The 24508-nt window shown below is 38.8% G+C and overlaps 1 protein-coding gene across 1 annotated transcript; it reads left to right on the top strand.

Annotated features, from left to right (window-relative positions):
* The first annotated feature begins 985 nt into the window (after positions 1 to 985).
* Positions 986 to 16793, top strand: LOC127808301 (probable BOI-related E3 ubiquitin-protein ligase 2). Its single transcript, XM_052346786.1, has 4 exons — positions 986 to 1136; positions 1231 to 1334; positions 1432 to 1748; positions 16191 to 16793. Exons 1-4 carry the CDS (start codon positions 1081 to 1083, stop codon positions 16716 to 16718), a joined length of 1005 nt encoding a protein of 334 aa, XP_052202746.1. The 5' UTR covers positions 986 to 1080; the 3' UTR covers positions 16719 to 16793.
* The last annotated feature ends 7715 nt before the right edge of the window (positions 16794 to 24508 follow it).

The raw sequence follows: 24508 nt of genomic DNA, 5'->3' as shown, positions 1-24508 counted from the left end.
GTAATATCTTTAAAAAAGGTTAAAAAATAAAAAAATTTCAACTCTAAGAGGAAGTCATAGTTGCTCGAACTTTCTTACCGACTTATAAAGCCTAGACATCTTTCCTTCCTTCCATTCCATGTCATTTATTTACAATGCCTGATTCAATCCCACAAGAAATCTGATGAGGGAATATTTATAGGGGGGCAATTTTACTGTGCTACCCCTAGAGGTTACTATTAACTTGGAGCCACGTGTGCTAGTAAAGGCCAATGGGCGATCGCCACGTGTCAAGACTTAGGAGTTCCGCTTATCTTTATAATCTTTATTATGATTTTGAATTGGAAAGAGATAAAGAAGAAGATTAAGTCAACCAATGATATCTTTAAATATCTCAAGAATTATCTCTATTAGGGAAGATTATCTTTTCTCCCCATGGAAAGGGGATCAACCTCTCCTTTTGAAATATATCTTATCTCCTAAGGGAAAGGCCACGGGACATCTATAAATAGAGGACAGGCTCTACAGGTATGGGGGCGGACTCCGAAGGGACTCTTTGATTATCCTTCATTACTGTTATTATACTCCTCAAAAACCCTATGAACTGACTTGAGCGTCGGAGGGATCACGGGGAGCAAGTCCCCACCCTTTTTGCAGGTACTTGGTTCAAGACAGAAGAAGGTGATCGGCTCCGCATCATCAAAATCGATATTAGATTAGAAAGATTTCACTCAAATAGCAAACATTCAGATTGATCATTAACAAATATATCTGAATGTTTTAGTAATTTGCCCAGAAGAAAATATAAATATATATTGACAAGATCCAGATCTGGTCCAAAGATAAATGGATCCAAACTTAAACTTAATTCTAGATCTATCGATCTGTTTCGAGTTAAAAGTATTTGAAGACGAGAAGGGTACCACGGAATCGACTCGAATGGGCCATTATCTAGAATTAATGGAAGTTGTAGGACTTCCCTAGAAATTTTCGATATTTATCAAAGGGTCAGCAACATAATTTGAAAGAATCTCTTCCCATCGGGCATCGTATACTATCTCCGCAGCTACTTGCAGAAACCCCCTCTCTCCCCCTCCGGCAATGGCTATGCCTCAGAATCACCTTTTCCAACAACAGCTGCAATCTAAACCCTTCAGGTAAGCCACGCCTAATACCAATCGTCCAAAACCCTATCTATTTCAAACAAGTTTTCCCTTTCATCTGTATTCAACATTTTTCTTTTGGTTCCAGAAATTTGTACAACGTTGACAGCCAGATTTCGCCGCCGGTGGCGTACTTCAGCGGCCACAATCTTCCCGATCAGTCCCAGGACCATCCTCCGTATATCCCTCCTTGTATCTTCCCTTTCTCTGTCCTTTCTTTAACCCTAGTTCTTTTCACTGTAATTGGACAAACTTCGCTGATCTGGCTTTGATTCTTTGTGGATTCCAGTTCACGTGGCTGGGTTCGCGCCCGGTCCGGGCCCTGCCGCAGACGGCAGTGACGGTGGACTCGAATTGCAATGGAACTATGTCTTGGAACCAGTGAAGAAGAGGTTGAAAGAGCAGGATTTCTTGGAGAACAATTCACAGATTTCGTCCGTGGACTTCTTTCAGGCCCGATCGGTCTCCACAGGTTTGGGCTTGTCACTGGACAATGGTCGCTTGGCTTCGTCAGGCGACTCGCCTTTTCCCGGCCTTTTCGGAGATGACATTGATCTCGAGTTACAGCGCCAGGATGCTGAGATTGCTAGATTTCTCAAAGTTCAGGTCTGGATTTGGCATATACTTACATGGATATTGTTTCATCCGTGTGAGCATTGACTTTATTTCTTATGCCGTTTCCCCCATGGTTTCCCTCATATTTGTTACCTTGCCTTTTTTCAGTTGATTTATTGAATGTTCTTTATGATTATCTGAATGGATTTATTGATTACATAGTATTTTACAGTTTTTGATTTAGGTTGCTAATGTTGCTTCTCATGTTATTGTATTTGCTAATGTTGTAGTATTTGCAATGCAATGTTATTGTATTGTATCTGGCAAAGGTTTGGACACCTTGTAAACGTATCTTTGGAATAGAATGTATCTTTATTTACATTTCAGGTTTATGGGTTAGAGGTTCTCCTGCCAAAATTGGATTGACCGTGTTTCCTTTATTTGAATTGGACAAATGATTTTAAGCATACGTGTATCGGAGAACATGGTATCCCTTTTTAGCTCTAGGTTGATTGGAAGTGATGGTGTGCTGCCAAAATTGAACCCCCTGTAGACATTTGGATGATGTCATCGGTCTTTCTTTGCCCTTAATGTTGTACAGCTTATCATATGCATTTCATGTTCTAAGATGTGTGGCATCATCCAAAGAATAATATTGTTAGCTTGTGTTGTATTCTTATATTAATTAAGTGTTGCATTTGATGTAGAATTCTAGGATTGCTCAGGGCATCACTTTCTGAAATCATATCCATTCAATGTCAAATCAGATCAGCTGTTACCATGGCCTCTCCTATGGCATTATTTCATTCTGAAATTGTCTTCATGAGATTAGTTTCAAAAACTTTAAATAGTTATCCCCTCTGCCCCTTTGTATTGGTAATTAGCATCAAAGTACAAGGGTCTAACATTGTTTTTTAAAGGTGCTAACTGCACTTAAGTGCAAAGTGCACGCTGTCACTTCCCTTGGCAGAAACAATAGAGTTTCCCTTGATTCGGTGAGATTCAAGGGATCGTAACAGGGAAAATCAGAGAGAGCAAAGGAAGAACAAAGAGAAAAGAGTGCGACAAGAGAGTGTAGAGGGAGAGAAATTGAGTTGTTCTGTATTTGATTTTGCATAACCTCTCTGATAGAGTAGGGAGGGTAAATATACTCGCTTGGCATGGGTGCGGATGCAGCAGATCACCCCCCTTACTAGCGGTTAGAACAACTTCTTTTGTCCTTTTCTATGGCCTCACACGTGGCCCTCCTACGCTAACAGAATTGACAACTGGAAATTAAGTACAATAATTGAAATAAAGGAATTACAACATAACAAGGAAACAAAATAAAGACTGAATATCAAGGCAAAAAATTTAAATAGCCATAGCTGTGACAATTTCCCCTCCCTTGGAAACATTTCTTGTCCTCAAGAAATGCTAAGGAGATTCGCAACCCTTGGAAAACGTTGGAGTAGGCTCGGTAGATACTCCCAGGTGTTGCCCTTGGTGTCCCCATGCTCCCATTTCACCAATACTTGGATGAGGGGAATCCCCTGATTGTATACAACTCTCTTGTCCATAATACCTTCTGGCTCCATCTAGCTATCCTTCTCCTTAAGTAGTGTAGGTAGAGCTAGGTTGACTTGCTCGGTTCTAGTTGACCTCTTTAAAAGGGACACGTGAAAAATCGGATGTATGTGGGTGCCTTCGGGTAATTGGAGCCGGTAAGCCACCTTGCCTACTTTGCCTGTTATGATGAATGGACCAAAATACTAGGGACTTAACTTGGACACTGAACCCTAATTGATGGTCTTCAAGTGTGGATACCTTAGCCTTGGATACACTTTTTCTCCCACCTCAAATTCTTGGTCACTTCTCTTCTTGTCTGCGTATTGCTTCATCTGATTCCAGGCTGAGGCCAACACCTGTTTTAATTGTAACAAAACTACCCTCCTTTGCTGTAGGTATTCTTCCACTGTCATTGTCGTAGTATGCCCTTCTATGGCAGGTAATAGTGGGGTTTGTATCCATACAGTGCCTCAAATGGGGACATTTTTAGGGATGTGTGGTAAGTAGAATTATACCACCATTGTGCCAAGGCTAGCCACCTATGCCAGTTCTTGGGCTACTAGATACACATGCACCTTAGGTAGGTTTCCAACACTTGGTTAACCTTCTCAGTTTGCCCATCCGTTTGGGGGTGATAGGCTGTTGACATGTTGAGCTTAATTCTCATAGATCCCATAAGCTCCTTCCAAAAATGACTTGTAAACACCTTGTCATGGTTTGATACAATGGTTCCCGGCACCCCATGTTGTGACACTACCTTGTCCATAAATACCCTACCTCCTTGGATGTGCAAGGGTGAGCCAACAACCCTATAAACTGATCAAACTTTGTGAACCTGTCCACCACAACCATAATACTGTCATTTTTTTATGACTTGGGCAGTCCTTAGATAAAATCCATGGTCACACTAACCCAAGCTCGGTCAGGTATTGGTAGGGGCTGTAAGAGACCGGGGTAAGCCACATTCTCATGCTTACACCTCTTGCATATGTCACATGCTAGCACAAAGTTCTTTACATCCATTTTCATCTTGGGCCAATAGAATAATTGTTTAACCCTGAGATAGGTGTTTTGGATACTCGAATTTCCCCCCACCGGTGACTCATGCAAGGACTGTAAGATTTTTTTGCTTAAGGTCCCTTTTACCCCTTATGACAATCCTGCCCTTGAACCTCAACATCCCCTCTGTTAGAGTGTAGCCTCCAGCCTCGTTAGACTCCACCACTAGCCTTTCCAGTAGCTCCCTTATTTGTTCATTGTTGGCATAGCTATCAATAACTTCCTGACACCACTCAAGCACCACAGTAGTAATGGCTGCCACACTACCTTCCTCTTGGCACCTTGATAGTGCATTGGTAGCTACATTTTCCTTGCCTCACCTATATTGTATTGAATAATCAAGTCCCATCAACCTGGCCATACCCTTTTTTTGCAATTGAGTTTGTAACTTCTGTTGTAGTAAGAACTTGAGACTTTCATGATCTGTTTTAACGATAAATCTACCTCCTAAATAATGCCTGCCACTTCTCCACAGCCGTTAACACTACTAGGAATTCTTTCTCATAGATGCTCAACCCCAAGTGCCTTGTACTTAAGGCTTGGCTCAAGAATGCCAGTGGCCTCCCTTTTTGCACTAGGACTACCCCTATGACTACCCCACAAGTGTTAGTCTCCAATACAAAGGGTTCAATGAAGTTTGGCAATCCTAAAGTTGGCACTGTACTCATTGCTTCCTTAAGCTTTTGAAAAGCTTCATCAGCCTCTTTACCCCATTTGAAGTTTCCCTTCTTCAAGAGATCAATTAGCGGTGTGCTGCCAAAATTGAACCCCCCGTGTCTACATTTAGATGATGCTATTTGTCTTTCTTTGCCCCTAATGTTGTACAACTTATCATATGCATTTCATGTTCTAATATGTGCAACATCATCCAAAGAATAATATTGTTAGCTTGTGTTGTTGTGGAATTAAGAGATCGAGAGGCTAGTAGCTTGATAATGGTGCAAGATAAGGATATGAAATCTTAGGGAAGTTAGAGATAAAGGATAATTCAGTTTAAATTATATTCCTAAAATTTAGAGATAGCTAGTTTGTATTTTAAATTAACTTAGATATCTTGTAAATAGAATAAACTTCTATAGGAGGTAGATGTCTTATGCATATACATACATCCCATGCACAAATGCAGAAGCAGTGAATTTCCTTTCTCCTAAATATTTTTTACATGATATCAGAGCAGGATTTTTTCTTGTTATCAAACCCTAAGGGATTAGCCGCCGCATAATGTAGCCTCCTTTTACCCGTATCTTCCAGTCTTGCCGTGATTTACAATGGCTGGCAAAAGCAACCAATCCTCTAAGGATCATTCCCCTACCAAATAGCAACCTTGGAAGCATTGACAACAACATGATGTTCACCATTACGGGGCACAAACTAAATGGTCAGAACTATCTTTAATGGTCACAATCAGTGTTGATGTTTATATATGGGCAAGGGAAAAGATGATTACTTAACAGGAGCCATAACCAAATCGGGATAAGCAGAACCAGGATTCAAAGCTTGGAAGTCCGAAAATAATATGGTGATGTCTTGGCTCATCAACTCTATGACAAATGAAATAGGTGAGAATTTTCTTCTTTTTGACTCCGCACAAGAGATTTGGGTGGCTGCTAGGGAAGCCTATTCACATATTGAGAATACCTCTAAATTATTTGAGATAGAGAGCATGCTTGATGATCTAAAGCAAGGAGATTCTCATGTTACACAGTATTTTAACTCCCTAAACAAGTATTGGCTTCAATTGTATAAGTATGATACTATCCAATGAAAGTGTACAGATGATTCAGCAAGATATAAGTAGATTGTGGAAAAGAAGAGACTATACAAGTTTCTCATAGGTTTGAACAAAAACGTAGATGGAGTAAGAGGGAGAATCCTTGGTATAAAGCCTCTGCCAAGTCTTAGAGAAGCGTTTGCGGAAGTTCGAAGGGAGGAAAGTCAGATGAAAGTCATGCTGAAGCATACAAACCCGACCTTTGGAGCAATCAGCCTTAATCACCCTGAGGAAGCCATCAAACTTCAACTAAACAAAAGAAGGGGCGTCCTTGGTGTGACCATTGTCACAAGACAGACCACACTAAGGATACTTGCTAGGAAATCCATGGGAAGCCACCTGATTGGAAGCCGACCTATGAAAGGAAGAGTAGAGGTACCCTAGCCTCCATAGAGGAAACCACAACAGCCCCATCACCCAACCTATTTAGCAAAGAACAAATGGAATGGCTTCAAAATATGTTTGGCAAGACACAAATTTCTCAGTCTCCTACATTAACATCCGGTTCTATAGCCCATAAAGGTAACAACTTCTATGCCTTGACTGCTAAGAGTAATTTTTCTGCTATATGGGTTGTTGATTTAGGGGCTTCAGATCACATGACTAGAGATACTAATCTACTAACTAGATTTCAACCATGCAAGTAAGATTGGATGGTAAGAATTGTTGATGGCTCACTGTCAAAGGTGGCTGGAATAGGTTCAGTGGCTCCATCTACAAACCTTACCTTAAATTCTGTACTTTTGGTGCCAAATCTAGACTGCAACCTATTATCAGTTAGTAAGTTGTCTGTTGATCATGATTGTGTGATTAAATTCTCACAAAATAAGTGTGAATTTCAGGATTGGATTTCGGAGAAGACGATTGGCAGTGTTGAGGCATGTTCGGGACTACATCCTTCAAGGGACTACTTCTAGCAATAAGCTTGCTCATTTCAGCAATGGTTCCTCCATTAAACCCTCTGTTTGTCTGTCTAATTTTCATTCTACCAATAATAGTGCAATTATGTTATGGCACTATAGACTAGGACATCCTAATTTTGTTTACCTCCAAAAACTCTTTCCCTCATTATTTGAGAATCAAGATCCACATATGTTGCAATGTGAAATCTATCAATTCTCTAAACATATTTGAAACACTTATCCAAGTCAGACCTATATTCCATCTTATCCTTTTTCTTTGATTCATAGTGATGTGTGGGGGCCTTTGAGGGTTAAAAACATTATTGAGGCTCATTGGTTCATATCCTTTATTGATGATCATTCTCGTTTAACTCGGGTGTTTCTTCTGAAAGATAATCTAAAGCTGGTCCTATTTTCAAAAGCTTTCATTCAATGGTACAATATCAATTTAATACCAAAATTTAGATCCTAAGGATCAATAATGGCAAAGAATACTTCAATTCTATTCTTGGTTATTATCTCTCCCAACAAGGCGTTATACATCAAAGCTCATGTGTCGATACCCCCCAACAAAATGGGGTTTGTTGAATGGTAGAACGATACTTCTTAGAAGTGGCAAGATCTTCATTGTTCTACTAATTTTCCCAAACATTTTTGGGGTGAGGCCATTCTTACGACCTCATACCTTATAAATAGAATACCCTCGCGCTTCCTAAAGGATCAAACTCCTAGTCAACTTCTCCTCAAATCCTTTCCTCACACTCGGATTCTTTCACAAATTCCTCTAAAAATTTTTGGTTGTTGTGCATTTGTTCATGTTCACATCCACCTTAGAAGCAAACTTGATTCTAAGTCCATCAAATGCATCTTCCTAGGCTACTCTCCTCATCAAAAATGTTACAAATGCTACTCTCCCGAGCTTAAGAAATTCTTCACCTTTATGGATGTAACCTTTTTTGAACATCAACCATATTATCCCAAATTTGATATTTAGGGGGAGACTACTCAAAACAATCAAAATAACACTTCAGAATACTAGTTTTGGGATATTCTACCTCTCCTTACTGATAAGCTCCCTGCTAGTAACTAGCAGCCTGAGGAACCAAACTCTAATTCCAAAATCAACCATTCTCCTTCTCCTACTAAGGAATTTCAAGTTTATTCTCAATGATAGTCTAAAAATAAGGAAAGTGAGGACCAAATATGCCCTAGGACTGATCGAGAAGCTAACCCAAATTCAGATCCAGTGATAATAAGGGGAAGGAATACAACCATTAGTGAGGATTCTAATACTACTTCTATTGATAACGAGGATTTGCATTGGCCCATTGCCTTGAGAAAAGGATTAAGATCATGCATGTCATGATCCTATAAGTAATAAAAGGGTATTATTGTAATAGGATAGAATAGTTTGTTAGGGATATTTTAGCAAATGGTTAAAAGCACATGGAAGCATGTGCTAGGCTGTTAGAAGGCAAATATGCCTATAAAAGGTTGCTGTAATGGTTTGTTTCCTTATCCAAGAAATTAATGAATTGAAATTTGTTTTTCTCCTCTTCCAAATTCTCTCTCCCTTTCTTGATCTTCATCTCCCTCTTTTCTGTTCTTCTAATCCTCCCAACACTTCTTCTAATCTCTCCCTCATTCTTCCAATTCCTCCTTAATTTCTTTTTGTTTTTGGCTGTAGTTGAATCGGATTCTTCTGATTCCCAAGCTGATTCTAGGATAAGCCCTAGGATCATGACAAATGGTATCAGAGCATGGCCATCCTTGGCTGTGGTTTTGATTCAAGTTCTGAGGGTGATTATCGGCTGTTGATAGGCGATTGTTTCCAATTTGATTCGGAGGATATTAAGATTGATAGTGAACGAGAGAGCAAAGCAGTTCTCACCAAGTGCATCAATTAATCCTAAGCAGTTCGAAACTGAAAGATGGAGTAGCGACGGAGGTAGTCGATTATAGAAGTGATCTTTGTGTAGAAATCCGAGTGACTTGAAGGTGCGAAATCAATGGTGTCAACTAATTTCCACAAACCACAGCAGTGAGTCACAAAGTTTTGAAGACCAAGCAGCTGTTGATTATTGGTTGCAAAATTCAACCAACGAAGGTTGCGCTAGAGTCGATTAACGTATTAGAGTGGCACTGACTAAGTAACAAAACCGATTAAGGAAGGCGAGGAACCCAAGCGTTCGTGAATAGGTAGAAGTTCCAAGGAGATAACGAGTCCATTGGTATTAACGTGGACGGCCAGGAGACTTGCTACCAGAGTGGAAGGTTGGCATGAGAGCTCCGTTGTAGTTAGCGACGCGGGCGAGGAAGGTGTGGGGGCCATTATCAAACGCAATCAGTGTGTAGGCAGAACCGGAGGAAGGATTCATGGCGAGTCCACCAATCCAGCGAACTTCCCTTGCCGCGACAAAATTTGGGATTTTGGCTATTGTAGACGTGGTTCAGGAAGGCGACCACATGGCATTTTGTGATCCGGAAGCAGATCGGAGCGGGTGAGCATCTCTCAAATTAAATTTTGAAGGGGAGTTAGTGTCCTCAAGTTGTGGTTGGTGATTGGGTGAGAAGGATTCGGCTGGAGAAGATTGTTGAATCCGCAGCAATCGCGAGCAGAGCTGATTCTGGCCAGCAACAGCAGAGATGGTGGTGTTGGTCGATGATTGGGTAGTAGCTGCATGTCTGTGGTTTCAATTCGAGTTGAAGGTAGGAAAATCTGTCTCAGTGATTAGGTTCAGGTTGAGAAGACTAGAAGGCGACTTGGCTGGGCAGTGTTCCAGCGACTCTGGACATCTGGAAGGTGGTTAGGCGTTGGGAGGTGTTAATCTCCAAGCAAGCGAGCACCCTCAGTTCGTAATTGGGAGGTGTTGCAAGCATCACAGAGCGAAGTTATTCTCCTGACTGTAACGGGTCGGCTGATCTGAATTTCAGTTCAATTCTTGAATAGGAGCAGGCCCAGTGCTTCCGATGGTAATTCTGTGTTGTTTGAGGCAATTCAAATTTAGAACCGATTAGCTCGCGGAGGGGTTAGATCCAGAATGTATAGAACTCATATTCCTTCATATTCAAAGTATGCTGATTGTGAAAAATCAGCTAAGGGAAGCAGGGCACACCTGAAACAAAAGGGGTCTCAATTGCAACCGAATGATGCTGCATTTTCAGTGGTTAATTTTCAAGCAAGAGAGCAGACTCCATTGCAGCGGACTAGTGCTACATTTTTAGTGGGGTATCCTATTCGTGAAGCTAGGGGCGACAACACATACATGAAGCAGAATGCCTCATTTTCAGTTGGAATGGAGTCTCTATAGTGGCCAAAGAAGGCTGCATTTTCAGTTGACCAGAAGCATCAAACATGGGGAAAGGATCTTGAGAAGGAGATTAGCCAAGTTGACAAGGAAACAAGAAGTGTAGTATATGAATCGAGCAAAGAATTAGGCCAAATGATACGTGAAAAGCTACAAGAGTTTGCAATGATACTATCTAAGGAGTATCATTACAGTTTTCCCGCCGAATACTTTGATGACTATTATGGAAGTTTTAACAAAGAGGAGTTTTTTAAAATGGAGAAGTCGAAGGAAAAGACAAGAAGGTGGGAAACTGATTCATCATTGACTTCCGAGTATGTGCTTGGGTATTTTGAATTAGGTAGCAATATCAAGAAGGATGTTGGCAGCATCAAAGAGGATATTGGTGATGGATTACATCCTTCAAAGGGAACCTGTAATGAACATATTGATAGGGCATTCAATGCAGAGGGATCATTTGATATTGCTGAAAAAGAAGTCCAAATAGAGGGGAATTGCAGCCAACAAAAGGGAAAAGAAGTTCTCGATGGTGATGTTTTTGCGATTCTGCAACAAGAGCAGCCAACTTTAAGGAAGAAGGGGAAGAAGAAGAAGAGGAGGAGGAAGAAAAAAGTGAGGAAAATGAATTGGAGGAAGGCACTCAATCAATTGACAACCTCTCAAGCACTCTTACTAGTGCTGAGACACTTGCGAAGTGTCAATCATTGAGAAATTGTTGGCTGGAATTGAGATTGCAGTAGCTCCTAATGTTAATGCTCACAAACAGCCTTGGTATGAGCATTCAAGGCAAATCTACAAGTCCCCATTGCTGCATTTGAAGGCTGCTGTTGATATTTTTGCAGCAGAGCATGGCTGTGGGTTGAATGGGGGAGGGTAATGGAGTTTTCCCTAATGAAATTGTGGGCCAATTTATACTTGGAATTAATCTTGAAAATCTAAGAATGAAGAAGAAGAGACCTAGAAGTAGAAAGAAAGAAAGGAGGATGATCCGCATGGAGAAGGTTGGAATTGGATGAAGAGCAACGGCTACTCGGGGCAAGTTCTTGGGGACAAGAACTCTCTTAAGGAGGGGGGAATTGTCATGACCCTATGAGCAATAAAAGAGTATTATTGTAATAGGATAGAATAGCTTGCTAGGGATATTTTAGCAAGTGGTTAGAAGCACATGGGAGCATGTGCTAGGCTGTTAGAAGGCAAATATGCCTATAAAAGGTTGCTGTAATGGTTTGTTTCCTTATCCAAGAAATTAATGAATTGAAATTTGTTTTTCTCCTCTTCCAAATTCTCTCTCCTTTCTTGATCTTCATCTCCCTCTATTCTATTCTTCTAATCCCCCCAACACTTCTTCTAATCTCTCCCTCATTCTTCCAATTCCTCCTTAATTTCCTTCTGTTTTTGGTCGCAGCTGAATTAGATTCTTCCGATTCCCAAACTGATCCTAGGATAAGCCCTAGGATCATGACAATGCAGACAACATCCTATACAAAACTATATCTCATACATGGGTCTCTCACCCAAATTTAGCACATTTGTTTTAAATGTGGATAAAGTGCAGGTTCCCAACACTATTCAAGAGGCTTTTCAACATCCTATGTGGAGGGAAGCTGTCCTTGAGGAAATCAAAGCTTTGGAAAAAACTGAGACATGGGATATCATTGATTTACCTCTTGGAAAGAATCTTGTGGGCTGCAAATGGGTTTTTACAGTAAAATACAGGCAGGATGGAAGGATTGACAGGTTTAAAGCTAGACTAGTGGCAAAGGGATTCACCCAATCCTATGGTATCGAATATCAAGAAATATTTGCCCCTGTGACAAAGCTAAATACCATTAGAGTGTTGTTGTCTCTAGCAGCAAATTTGGATTGGCCTTTGCATCAGTTAGATGTAAAGAATGTATTCCTAAATGGAGATCTAGAAGAGGAAGTCTACATGAAAATTTCCCATGGGTTTGAAACTAAGCTTACAAGAAACAAAGTATGCAAGCTAAGGAGATCACTCTATGGACTTAAACAAGGGCAATCAAGAAGCATGGATATAATCAATGCCAAACAGACCACACCTTATTCATCAAGCACTCCTTGGAAGGTAAAATATCTATTTTTTTTTGTATACGTGGATGATGTCATTGTTATGGGAAATGATATTACTGAAATAAAAAATCTTGAAGAAATACTTGCAAGGGAATTTGAGATTAAGGATCTCGGAAGTCTAAGATACTTCTTAGGCATAGAAGTTGCAAGGTCCAAAGAAGAGATTTCAGTCTTCCAAAGAAAGTATATCCTAGATCTCTTAAATAAGACAGGGATGTTGGATTGCAAACCGGTAGATACTCCTATGGAATCTATGACAAAATTAGACAGTGACAAAGAAAGCACGCCAGTTGACAAAGGGAGATATTAAAGGTTGGTGGGAAAACTCATTTATTTGTCACATACTAGACCGGATATAGGCTTTTCTGCGAGCATTGTAAGTCAATTCATGAATAATTCCAAAGAAGAGCATTTGGAGCAGTTTATCACATCTTAAGGTACTTAAAATTAACTTCAGGCAAGAGATTAATGTTTAGGAAAAAGGCAGACTGGGGGATAAAAATCTATGGTGATGCTGATTGGGTTGGGTCAATCCTAGATAGAAAATCAACCTCTAGATATTGTTCTTTTGTATGAGGAAATCTAGTTATTTGGCGCAGCAAGAAACAATCTGTTGTCTCTAGGAGTAGTGCGGAGGTTGAGCTTAGAGCTATGACTTAAGGATTTTGTGAAGGAATATAGCTAAGAAGGCTACTTCAAGAATTACAAATACCTAGGACTGAGCCAGTACAAGTATCGTGTGATAACTAATCAGCTATTAGTATTGCAAAAAATCCGGTTCATCATGACCGGACAAAACATGTGGTGATTGATGGGCATTTCATCAAATAGAAGATAGAAGAAGGGGCATTCAAGTTAAGCTACACTCCTAACAGTCAAGTAGCTGACATTCTCACTAAGACTTTACCAAGAAGAATATTTGATGAGTTAAGATGCAAACTTGGCCTAAATAACATATTCAGTCCAGCTTGAGGGGGGAGTGGAATTAAGAGATCGAGAGGCTAGCAGGCCAAGAATGGTGCAAGATTAGGATTCAAAATCTTAGGGAAGTTAGAGATAAAGGATAATTCAGTTTAAATTATATTTCTAAAATTTAGAGATAGCTAGTTTGTATTTTAAATTAACTTAGATATCTTGTAAATAGAATGGACTTCTATATCATGCACGAATGCAGAAGCAGTGAATTTCCTTTCTCCTAAATATTTTCTACAGTTGTATTCTTATATTAATTAAGTGTTGCATTTGATGTAGAATTCTAGGATTGTTCAGGGCATCACTTTCTGAAATCATATCCATTCAATGTCAATCAGATCAGCTGTTACCGTGGCCTCTCCTATGGCATTATTTCATTCTGAAATTGTCTTCATGAGATTAGTTTCAAAAACTTTAAATAGTTATCCCCTCTGCCCTTTTTTATTGGTATTTAGCATCAAAGTACAAGGGTCTAACATTGTTTTTTAAAGGTGCTAACTGCACTTAAGTGCAAAGTGCACACTTAAGTGAAGTGAAGTGCGTATAAATAAAATATAATATAAACTTTTATAAGCATATAAGCTATAACTATTAAAAAAGCAATCATTAACAAAATAAACAAGAAGGAAGGCCGCAAATTAAAAAAGAAAAAATGAGATACCATTTTTCATTTATATTTTATACCCGTTTACAAGTTCATGTGACAGGCGCAAAAACATAGGGGACATATAAAAAGATACAAACTAGTTGGCTACTAGTCCTGATGGAATTTGAAGACAATCTGGTTTGAACTCTCGGTTGAAAGGACCTAAATATGCTAAGGCTTCTTTTTTAGTTTTTTTTTTATTCTTTTTTATTTTTGATTTTGCTGAGTCTTTTGTTTTTTTGTAAAAGTTTGGCAAAAAACCATTCTATTTCATTAGACAGAGGATTGCATAGAAGAATAAGGAAAAAAGTTATCCCTAATTTACAACAATTTCTAATTAATCAATTCCTGATTTACAGCCATCCCCAATCAATCAATCTCTAATTTACAATAAACCAACAATCCCTAATTTACAACAATTTGGAGTCAATCATCAATTCCTATTGTCTTGCAATTAGGAATAGATTAGCAACCCTTTATTTACATCTAATTACATGTTGTCAAGTCTCTAAGGTAAGACTCGAGCAGAGCAGAAATTAGATAGTGATCGAGGGAGAGAAGAGAGTTTTGGAGGGAGAATTTGAAAGAGAGAATTGAGAGGGAAGATGTTACGGTCCCTAGAGATAAATCTGGTGATGGGACGAAATATTGTGGTTTCAAAATTAGAAGAAGGGGTTGGGAAAGGTGTTTTCCTGTGTCTACCAATGATGCTGATTCCTCGTAGAGAACCTGCAATCTCCTGAGATAAGTCTTCAGAAACTAGGCATAAATTTTTCTGATAATTCCATTGAATAAGTCAAATCTCTAAATACAAGCTTGGTGGGGGTAACTACCTCCTAAAACAAGGAATACAGGAAAAGTGGAGGAGTAACCTCCTCAACTGCAACATAATAACTAATCAGCAAATAAATTCAAAATAAACACTAACTTAACATAAAATACAATAATTAATTAATGATACCTAATTCAGAATTTAATTTCTGAATTTTTCATGTGTAGACCGATGGTACACTAGAGGTTTGCTAACAGAAGAGAAACAGGAGGGAAATAATTATGTTATTTCTCAACATGAACTCCCATCCTCTTACGTCATAGCCTTACATAGGCTCTTCGCACCAGCTAACAGCATAACTCTAGGGGTACAATCAACAAAGCAGCAACTAACTAATACACGTGGCTGCTGCCTTAACAACAAAAAATTCAAAATTGCACTTGGATTGTGACACATGTTTCCTTCATGTCACGACCCTACGATAGTAGAAGGGTAATACTGTAATTGGGTTGCATATGGTTGTAATTCGGTTAGATCATACTGTTGTAAGTAGGTTAGATGCCCTGGCTGTTGCTGTGTTTGTTGAGCTTCAGTTGCAATAACTAAAGAACAACCTGGTAATGCCTATAAAAGGCTAGTTGTAAGGGATGGGGAGGCATTCAGACAATTGAAGATTGAATCTTTCCCTCTTTCCTGATTCTCTCTCATTTTCTTTCTCAATTTCCTTCTCCACTCTCCCTCTCTACTTTCAATTTTACTGAAATAACCATTGTCAGATCCAAGATCTGGATCTGACACTTCAATATTTCTTGATCAGTAGATACAGCTGGATCTTCTTTTTTCTTTTTTTTTTTTAATGTATATATGAACTTGTTTAGGTCTTTCTAAGATCTAGTAATAGCTTTTTTGGGTAAGGATTCCATACAAGCAGTTACAACATTGCTAAAATTTCAAAAATTTAAACAAATCCAATCATTTATATTGTTTGATAAAAAAAAAACCCAAGTGTTTTTTTAATGTGCGCTGTATAGTGCTTGCTTTGAACCACAAGTGAAAGTGCCACTTAAGGGTGCTTTAATCACGCTCAGCTAAATTTGCCGAGCTTCACACAGAAAGAGTCTCCAGCATGCTGCACTTTGCACTTAAAGTGAATTTTCTACATGCCCCTAATTTAATTCCCATGCAACGTGTATATTTTATAGATTGACAGATAGTGATGATAAATTAATTGAACTGGGAGATCAAGCCCCTGATTGGCGATTTCATATGACGTTAAATGATGCAAAAATGTTAACTTGGGAAGCATATTTTTATTGATGGCAATGAGTCTTAGATTAATTTATAGATATTAGCTACTATTTATCCTTATCATTATTTATGGTATTGTTCATTAAATTTTAACTTACTTTTTGTGGTTGAAAAAGGGTGACCGGTTGAAACAAGAAGTCCTAGAGAAGGTTCAGGCAAACCAGCTTCAAGTTCTTTCATATGTAGAAGATAAAGTCATCCAAAAGCTCCGTGAGAAAGAAGCAGAGGTGGAAAACATCAATAAGAAAAATATGGAGCTTGAATTGCAAATGGAGCAGTTGGCTATGGAAGCAGGTGCTTGGCAAGAACGGGCCAAATACAATGAAAACATGATTAACACCCTTACATTCAATCTTCAGCAAGTCTATGCTCAGAATAAAGAAAGTAAGGAAGGGTGTGGTGACAGTGAGGTTGATGATACAGCCTCTTGCTGCAATGTCCGTGCTATTGATTTCCACCTTCTTCGCAAGGAGAATAACGCAAGGAAGGGTTTGATTACTTGTAAGGTTTGTAGAGTTAATGAAGCTTGCATGCTTTTGTTACCTTGTAAGCATCTTTGCCTGTGTAAAGAATGCGAGGGTAAGCTTGGTATCTGCCCATTGTGTCAGACCCCGAAGTATACTGGCTTTGAGGTCTATATGTAATAGGACGCTGTGAAAGTCTAATGAGATGTTAATTCTATATGCATTTCTGTAGTTATTACTATAGTTATTCTTTGTTATGGCCTGTTTCTTTTCTTTTCGGACACTATTGGATATTTCATGCTTGTGCTTCCTCTATGCTCTCTTTATGAATAATTAATGGCAAAACAGGATTTCTTTGGTTTTGTATCAAGAGACCTGTTTAATTGTTCTGTAACTTGTGTTAGGTTGTCTTGGGATTACTTCTAATTTATGTTCTCAGGTAAAGTCACCCTGAATCCCTAGTTACCCAATTTGCTGTAAAAGCATCTATGTTTAGTATCCACTTCTACGCTTTCGTACTCCTTGGCGGATGAAAGTTAATTATATTAAAACATCTTCTGAGATTGTTTCAGTGATTTTGGAGGGAAGTAGGAAATTGGAGCAATATGATCCAGAAAGTATGTGCCAGAACGCAAATTGAGTTCTAGGCAGTCAATTGCACAAATATTTCCAGAGATTAGGTTTGTGTTTGGCCTGCCCTTTTGGTACTAGTATTAAATTGGAGTTGAAACAAGCTTCATTGAATTCTTTTCCTGTTGGCATTATCCAGCCAAGTTGTTGTACTAGGGGCGAATTTAGCACTGTATTAAACATGTTAATGTCAGGAGGGAAGTTATTGGATATCAATTGTATTCGGTAGTAATAAATTGGCAATCAGCCTTTTGTAACTCTTTTAAGTTTCTTTAGTTCATTTTCTATTACATACTTATTTTATTGTAAGTGGTTTCTTGCTTAGGGTACTGCATGTGTTGCAAAAACCAGGATTTTGCTCTTTGTGTCTTTCCCTCTTTAGTTTTGACGAGGCAGAATCATTCTGGGTTCTTCTCCATGCTCTTATTGGATATCTTGAGATTTTGCCTATTCTTGAGGACTGGAGTAAAGCATTATCCTTTGTGTATGGATTTGTTCTGTTATGTAGGCTGGTTGAGCACCACTTTATGAATATTGCTTGCGAGCTCTTTATTTTTACCTGTTTGATCTAACAATATGACCATATACCAGTTAGGCATTTTAATGTTTAGTGCGGTTACTACTTGAATGAATGACTTGGGAAGAAGCTTGGCTGATTCCTCCATAGAACTGAGTTTTCTCTAAATGGTCAATAACTTTCTGACTTTATTGCCCCCATTTATGGATTGGAGAGTTGGAAGGTAAAAGAATATCAATAATGATGCTACTTGCATTGCATAAATATGTAGACAAGGATGATTGGTGATTTTGACTCCAGCTAATGAGATTAAGACTAACTTGATACCTTGTCGTGTACATATCTTCAATAATATTTTGTATAATCAACTTGGACTCCATTCTTTTCTATAATCCTCTTGAAGATATTTTTGGGACTTCATTTTCAGTTATAAAACAACATATGCATACTTTTGTTTTTTTGTTGATTGCTAGACCTTTTCATCTATTAAACACTTCAATAAATATATATAGTTTTCATTGTTAACCAACAAATAGGAGTTCAAAGGCATTGTTGTCATGTGGGATAGAAATAAGCTCTTGCTGGAGCTAGGACAAAATAGAGAAGATAAAAAGAGGGAGAGACAAGAGGAACAGATAGCCCAAAACTTAGCTACCAATTTTTTTTAATCTAATATTATTTAGTTACTATAAATATCCTCTTCTTTTTTTTTGTTAGAATTATTGCTTCTGAAATTTCTAAAATTGGTCTGTTATTTTGTTTCCCTAAGTTTCTAAAATCTCAAAACACTAGTAGTATTTTGGAAATGACTCGCCTTTTTCTCCTCCATCCTTGTTAGATTTCCGCAACCTCTTACCTGTCAAAATTAAATTCTAAAATTGAAGCAAAATCTAAAACTTCTAATGATACTTGTGAAATTGAGATATATTTGAAAGGCCTAATTTTTGTGTCACGAATCATATTGTATCCTATGTGCTGGCATATTTAAGGGATTGACCCTAAATTATAGCAATTAATTGTACAGCTATAGGCTCCAAGGCTTGATTGTAGACATGATTTTAGAATTGATTTCGGATTTTTGATTATTTTTCCTTTTTCTGAGCTCTTTCTCATACATGCATAAATTGAGAAGCTCCCTTTATTTTTGCTTAATTCTCTGTTTATGGCCAACACAATCCTTCATCCTCCCCCTCACCACCACCGCCTTTCTCTTCCTCTTCTCTCAGGCCCCAGTTCAACCACCTGAGCTTGTGACACGTGGCGCGCAGGACCCAAACCAGATTCAGCCCGCTTGTCTTTTCAAATTGAGCCCACGGTTTCACACTGCTCCTGCCCACCCTGAATCTTAATCCCTGCCACGTCATCGAATCTGCCACCTGAAATGGAGAAATTTGAAGTTTCCAAGCCTATTACCGCCACTGTTTTGAACGGACGGTTCCAACTACAGCTTCGGGTTCAAGGTATGAAAAGATTTTTGATTAGGTGCATCAGAAAGAAAATTACTAAGAAAATTACTGAAACTTTGAGTGAAACTTTGAGTCAATTCACGAACTCTAATTGAAATTACAAAAGAAAATTGGACATTCAAGAGACCCTTAACTCTCCAAAGAACTACATCCCAAAACCAACCTATTCTCCTATAATTTTCTCTTCTTCTTATATTTTCTTTTCCTTCTCCTCTAACCGAATTTGGATTCCCACCTGTGAGTTTGTTACACAAACATGCAAGTCTACCCCTCCGCACATGGTTGGCTGTTATGCTAGCCAACCAATTTGGTCTTTTATCCCTGCCCCTTGGATTGTCTTTGGTACGTCTAGTGGACTGGGAGCCTATCATTACTCCCCCCTCCCCCAACTTTCACCTTGTCCTCAAGGTGGAAAAATGGGAATTACTGTTGGATCAAGAGGTAAGGCTCCCAATTAGCTTTTAAAGGTGATAGCTCATTCCATTGTATGAGCACCTTTAATCCTTGTAAGTTCTTTCTAGTCCTCAGCCGAACTCCAAGCACTACCTTAAGTTCTACCAGCATCTCAAGGTTTTCATTAAATTGTCGGGGAATCTCCACATTAGCTTTCAATTCCCCTCTTGTCTCCTATAGTTGGGATACGTGGAATACGGGATGGATAGGGCAATGAGGTGGCAGTATTAGCTTATAGGCTACTAGGCCTACTTCCTTCTCAATTTTAAATGGACCATAATATCGGGCAACTAACTTTTCATTTGCACGAGTTGCCAATGATTTCTAATGATATGTCCTTAATTTCAAATAAACCAAGTCTTCTTCTTTGTACTTCACCTCCATTTTTTCATATTTGCTCATTTCTTCATCACCGCTTGTGCTCTCATCATCTGTGCCTTCAATTCCTCAAGGATTAATCTCTTTCAATCAACTGCTGCTCCACCATTGAAACAGGGGTAGTCCCTTCTTAGACTCAATAAAGGTGGTGGTTCTCACCCATATACTGCTTGAAATGGAATCACCCTAGCAGCTGTGTGATAAGAGGTATTATACCATAATTTAGCCCAAGGATATGTACCATGCCTTCAGTTTTGAGGAAGCAAAACAGCGTAGGTATGTTTCCAAAGTCCGATTAAGTACCTCCGTTTGCCCATCTGTTTGAGGGTGATAGGCTATGCTTCTATTGAGTTTGGTGCCTTGTAGTCGGAACATCTCTTCCCAAAGTTTTTTCTCTATCCGAAACAATGGATCTTGGCATTCCATGAAGCCGCACCACTTCTTTAATAAAAATTCCTGCCACCTCCCCAGTTGTAAATGGGTGTTTTAAGGCTAATGAAATGCCTATACTTACTAAGTCTATCCATCATCACCAAAATTGAGTCTATCTTGCCAGACTTGGGCAATCCCTCAATGAAGTTCATAGCAATGTTGTCCCAAATTTGGTTTGGGATAGGAAGGGGTTGCAAGAGTCCCCTCGGTGCTAAGGCCATGTATTTATTTTGTTGGAAAATCGAACAATCACTTACATACCAATATATGTCCCTCTTCATTCCTTGCCAACAAGCATTTGCTGCCACCATCTTGTAAGTTTTTAAGAACCCTGAATGTCCTATACTTTCATCATGCCCCTCATGAAGTAACAACGGAATAAGAGTGGATCCCTTTGGTAAATACGACCTTCCCTTGTAAAGGAGATGGTTGTTTACCAGCTAGAAGTTAGGTTATGAAGAAGGATCAACTTGGAGATCTTTGATAATTCCTTGCAATCTTTCACCTGCTTCTATCTCACAGGCTAATTGATCAATTTGGACCACCTTGGGCACTGTTAATGCCATTATTATTACTGGGTGGTAGATTCTTGACAGCCCATCAACAACCTTATTCTCCAAACCTGGCCGATATTGAATCTCAAATTGGAACCCCATCAATGTCACCATCCATTTCAAGTATTTTGGACTCATCGCCTGCTATTCCATCAAGTATTTGAGACTCTTTTGATTAGTTCGAACCACAAACTTCCTGCCTAATAAGTAGTATCTCAATTTTTTCACAACAAACACTATGGACATCAGTTCCCTCTCATAAATAGATTTTTTCCTCCCTAACTAACTAAAAGCATGATTGAAATAAGCAATAGGCCTTTGTTCTTGCATTAATACAACCCCCATTCCTTGTCTCAAGGCATCAGATTCAATGATGAAATGCTTCCTAAAGTTCAACAAGGCTAAAATAGGTAGGGATACCATTTTAGCCTTAAGTTGTTGGAAGGCCTGCTTGGCTACCACATCGCAAAAGAAATTGTTCTTCCTTAATCTCTCCATTAGAGGCCTTGCCAACTTGCCATAATCTTTCACAAGATGTCTATAATACCCCGTAAGGCTAATAAACCCTCTCAATTCCTTTACCATTGTAGGAGTAGGCCAATTTAACATAGCTTGTACCTTATTTTGATCGGCTAAAACCTTTTGTTGAGATATAATATGGCCTAAATATTCAATTTCCAGTTGTCCAAGCACATACTTCTTCCTATTGGCAAAGAATTGGTTGTTCGTTAGTGTAATACCCAAAAAGTTTTGTACTTAGGTGTAATTTTTATTGTGGGGGTAAAAGTGTATTTTTTCAAAGTTATTAGGGGCAAAAGTGTAATTTCTCAAAGTTATGGGGACTAAGTGTAATTTTTGAAACCTAAGGACTTGAGGGCAAGGGGCTAAAGTGAAAGAGGGAAAAAGCTAAGGGGCTAAAATGCAATAAGCAATGTGAACACACTGCAAATTGCAAGCAAACCGTACTGTGCCTGTTAGTAACAGATGTCAAATCGACGTCTAGGAAAGGATTAGGGCCATTATGGCCTAAGGTAAGGTCATTGGTGCAAGGGACCACCTAATTGGCTAGAAAAATGACCGGAATTGGCTATAAATAGGGGTTTTTTGGTCGAGGGTTTCATCAAAATTTTTAGTTGAAAATCTGAGCATTTGGGGAAAAATTGGGGAAAATGGATAGAGGGCTTTTGTTCTCCAAGTGAATGAGAGAATTTCTAGAGAGTTTGAGGAATTTTGAGGTAGTTTTGAGGGTGTTTCAAAGCCTCACCAGAAAATCGAGTACTTGCCAGAGCCGAGGATTAATCTTTCAAATCGAGGGGATTTTGGCTAGATTTGCAAGCCATTAGGGGGTCCATCGTGATCGGAAGGGAGAATAGAGTAAGAAAGAGGAAGAACAAAAAGCAAAAACCAGTGGCCGATGGCGAGAGGGCAATCAAAGAAGACGATCGAAGAAGGCACGTGGGAAGCACGCACAAGCCGCGTGGGTGCAGGAGTGTGTAGGCACGTAAAGGAAAAATATCAGGGTATGTGTTTTGAGGCAAGGCATGAGTTTCGAGTAAGCTTAAACAGTTAGATCAAGGTGTGTGATTTATCCTAAAAATTTGCACATCAAATGGTTTACCCAAATTGAGCGTGAATCTCATAAGGGTTGCCAAAATATTTGCGATTTAAGTGCATCTTGTCATATCTGTGCATGTTGTATTGCCTCGGTAATTATGATAATGCATTTGACATGAAATTATTGGCATATCAATAATTGTGTCATCCATGTTGACCATGGTGGGATGGGATGTTGCCCTAGTAGCGTGACTTGTATTTTCCTAAGTGAGTTTTTTCGGAATGATTGTAGAAGTATCTCGTGTCGTGTGTGATTGCTGAGATGATTGTCGAGAGTTCCGTGCTAGGGCTAGAATGCTAACAAAAAGGGTGTTGGTTGATTTATGTCCATGCATCATACATTCATGAAAATTATTTCAAACTCTCATTTAGAAGATTCATCTTCTAATTTGGACTTTGTCCCTAGAATATTCAACATTCCAAGTGAGAAGAGCAGAGGGAAAGAAAATGAGGTTTTGAGATATGATTGTTGTAACACCCGGTGTTACAGGTGTTAAAAGAATAGGAAAGAAAGTGAGAAAAATTCCAAAAATGCCCTTGAGAAGGTGTTGGATCCTTGAGATTGAGGGTGCCCTATGAGAGGGACATTTTGGTAATTTGGATAGTGAAATCCAATAAAAAGGGTATTTTGGTAAATTGGAAATAATTCCTATGTGGAATTAGGTGAGTAGGTGAATTAAATCCCAATTTTGTAATTATGTGGAGTTAAGGGATTAATAAATTCACAAAGGGTATTTTGGAATTTGGAATTTAATTCCATAAAGGAATTTAATTATGGAAATAGGGAAAATGGTGAATATTGAATTATGTGAGAAAATAATTAATTTTCCCTAAATTTGGTGAATAAATGTGGGGATGCCACATGGATGGATGAGATTAAAGCTTGGAAGCCAAGAATGGTGTCATGGAGTGACACTTGGCAAGTGGTGGTCCAAGTTAAATGAAGAGTTAAATAAATGTAAAAGAAATGATATTAGTCATTCTAGCATTTAATGAAGGCAATGATAATGTTGCTTAAAAAGAAAATGCAAAAGGAAAAGAAAATAGTCATGCATTAATGGTTGGAAAATGGTGGCATTTAATTAATTCATTATGGAAATGAATTATGTCTCTCAAGTGGTCTTTCAAGTGATGGCATGAAATTAGTCCCCTTAAAAATAAATGAGAAAAATAGCTATTTTGGCATGGAAGACTTGATCCAAGGGTGGAGATTAAGTCTTGAAAATCTAATGGTTGAGATGATTCAAGAGAAGCGGCATGGATTGCCACATGTAAAGGGATTTGAATGGTTGAGATCTAGTCTTCAAAAGTAAAAGAAATCTAATGGTGGAGATTAAAGAAGACAAGAGCACATGGATTGTGCTTGTTATGGAAGGCTAGGATGTATTCTTCCAACTTAAGTGAAATCCTAGGGCTAAGATTTATTCTTGCCATGGAAATAAAATAAGTGAGTTAAAGGGGAATTTTGGCTATATAAAGGGAGGTAGAGAAGAAGGCTAAGCTTTTTGGCCAAATGCTTAGAGGAAGAAAAGAAAGAATGGAGAAGAAAGGAAGAAGGAAATGAAGAATGCAAAGGTAAGGTTTCTACCTTATAGTAATAAAGAGAAATACTTTTATCTTTCTTGTATGGTGGCTTAGCTACCTTATTTTTTTTTAAGGGTTTCTTGAGAAAGAGCAAAGGTTGAAAGCAATGAAGGCCTTGAAGTTAAAGCATGTGGAAACTTTAAAGAATGGAAAAAGGTAAGGGATGGCCCCATGGGATGGTGGCCTTGCATGGTTGTAAGTATGTTTATAAACTTTTCATGTTGTATTAAGCATGCTCCTCATGTACATAATAGCTATGACCATAGGGATTGTTAAGATACATGGTGGAAAGGGTAGGTTAAGGCTTCAAACCTTGAGAGGTTGTGAGAGCATGGAAGACCT

The sequence above is a fragment of the Diospyros lotus genome, chromosome 8, assembly GCF_014633365.1.
Source record: "Diospyros lotus cultivar Yz01 chromosome 8, ASM1463336v1, whole genome shotgun sequence".
Classification (NCBI taxonomy): Eukaryota; Viridiplantae; Streptophyta; class Magnoliopsida; order Ericales; family Ebenaceae; genus Diospyros; species Diospyros lotus.
Note: the sequence above shows the minus strand (reverse complement) of the source record. Positions and strands in the feature narration are given on the sequence as shown.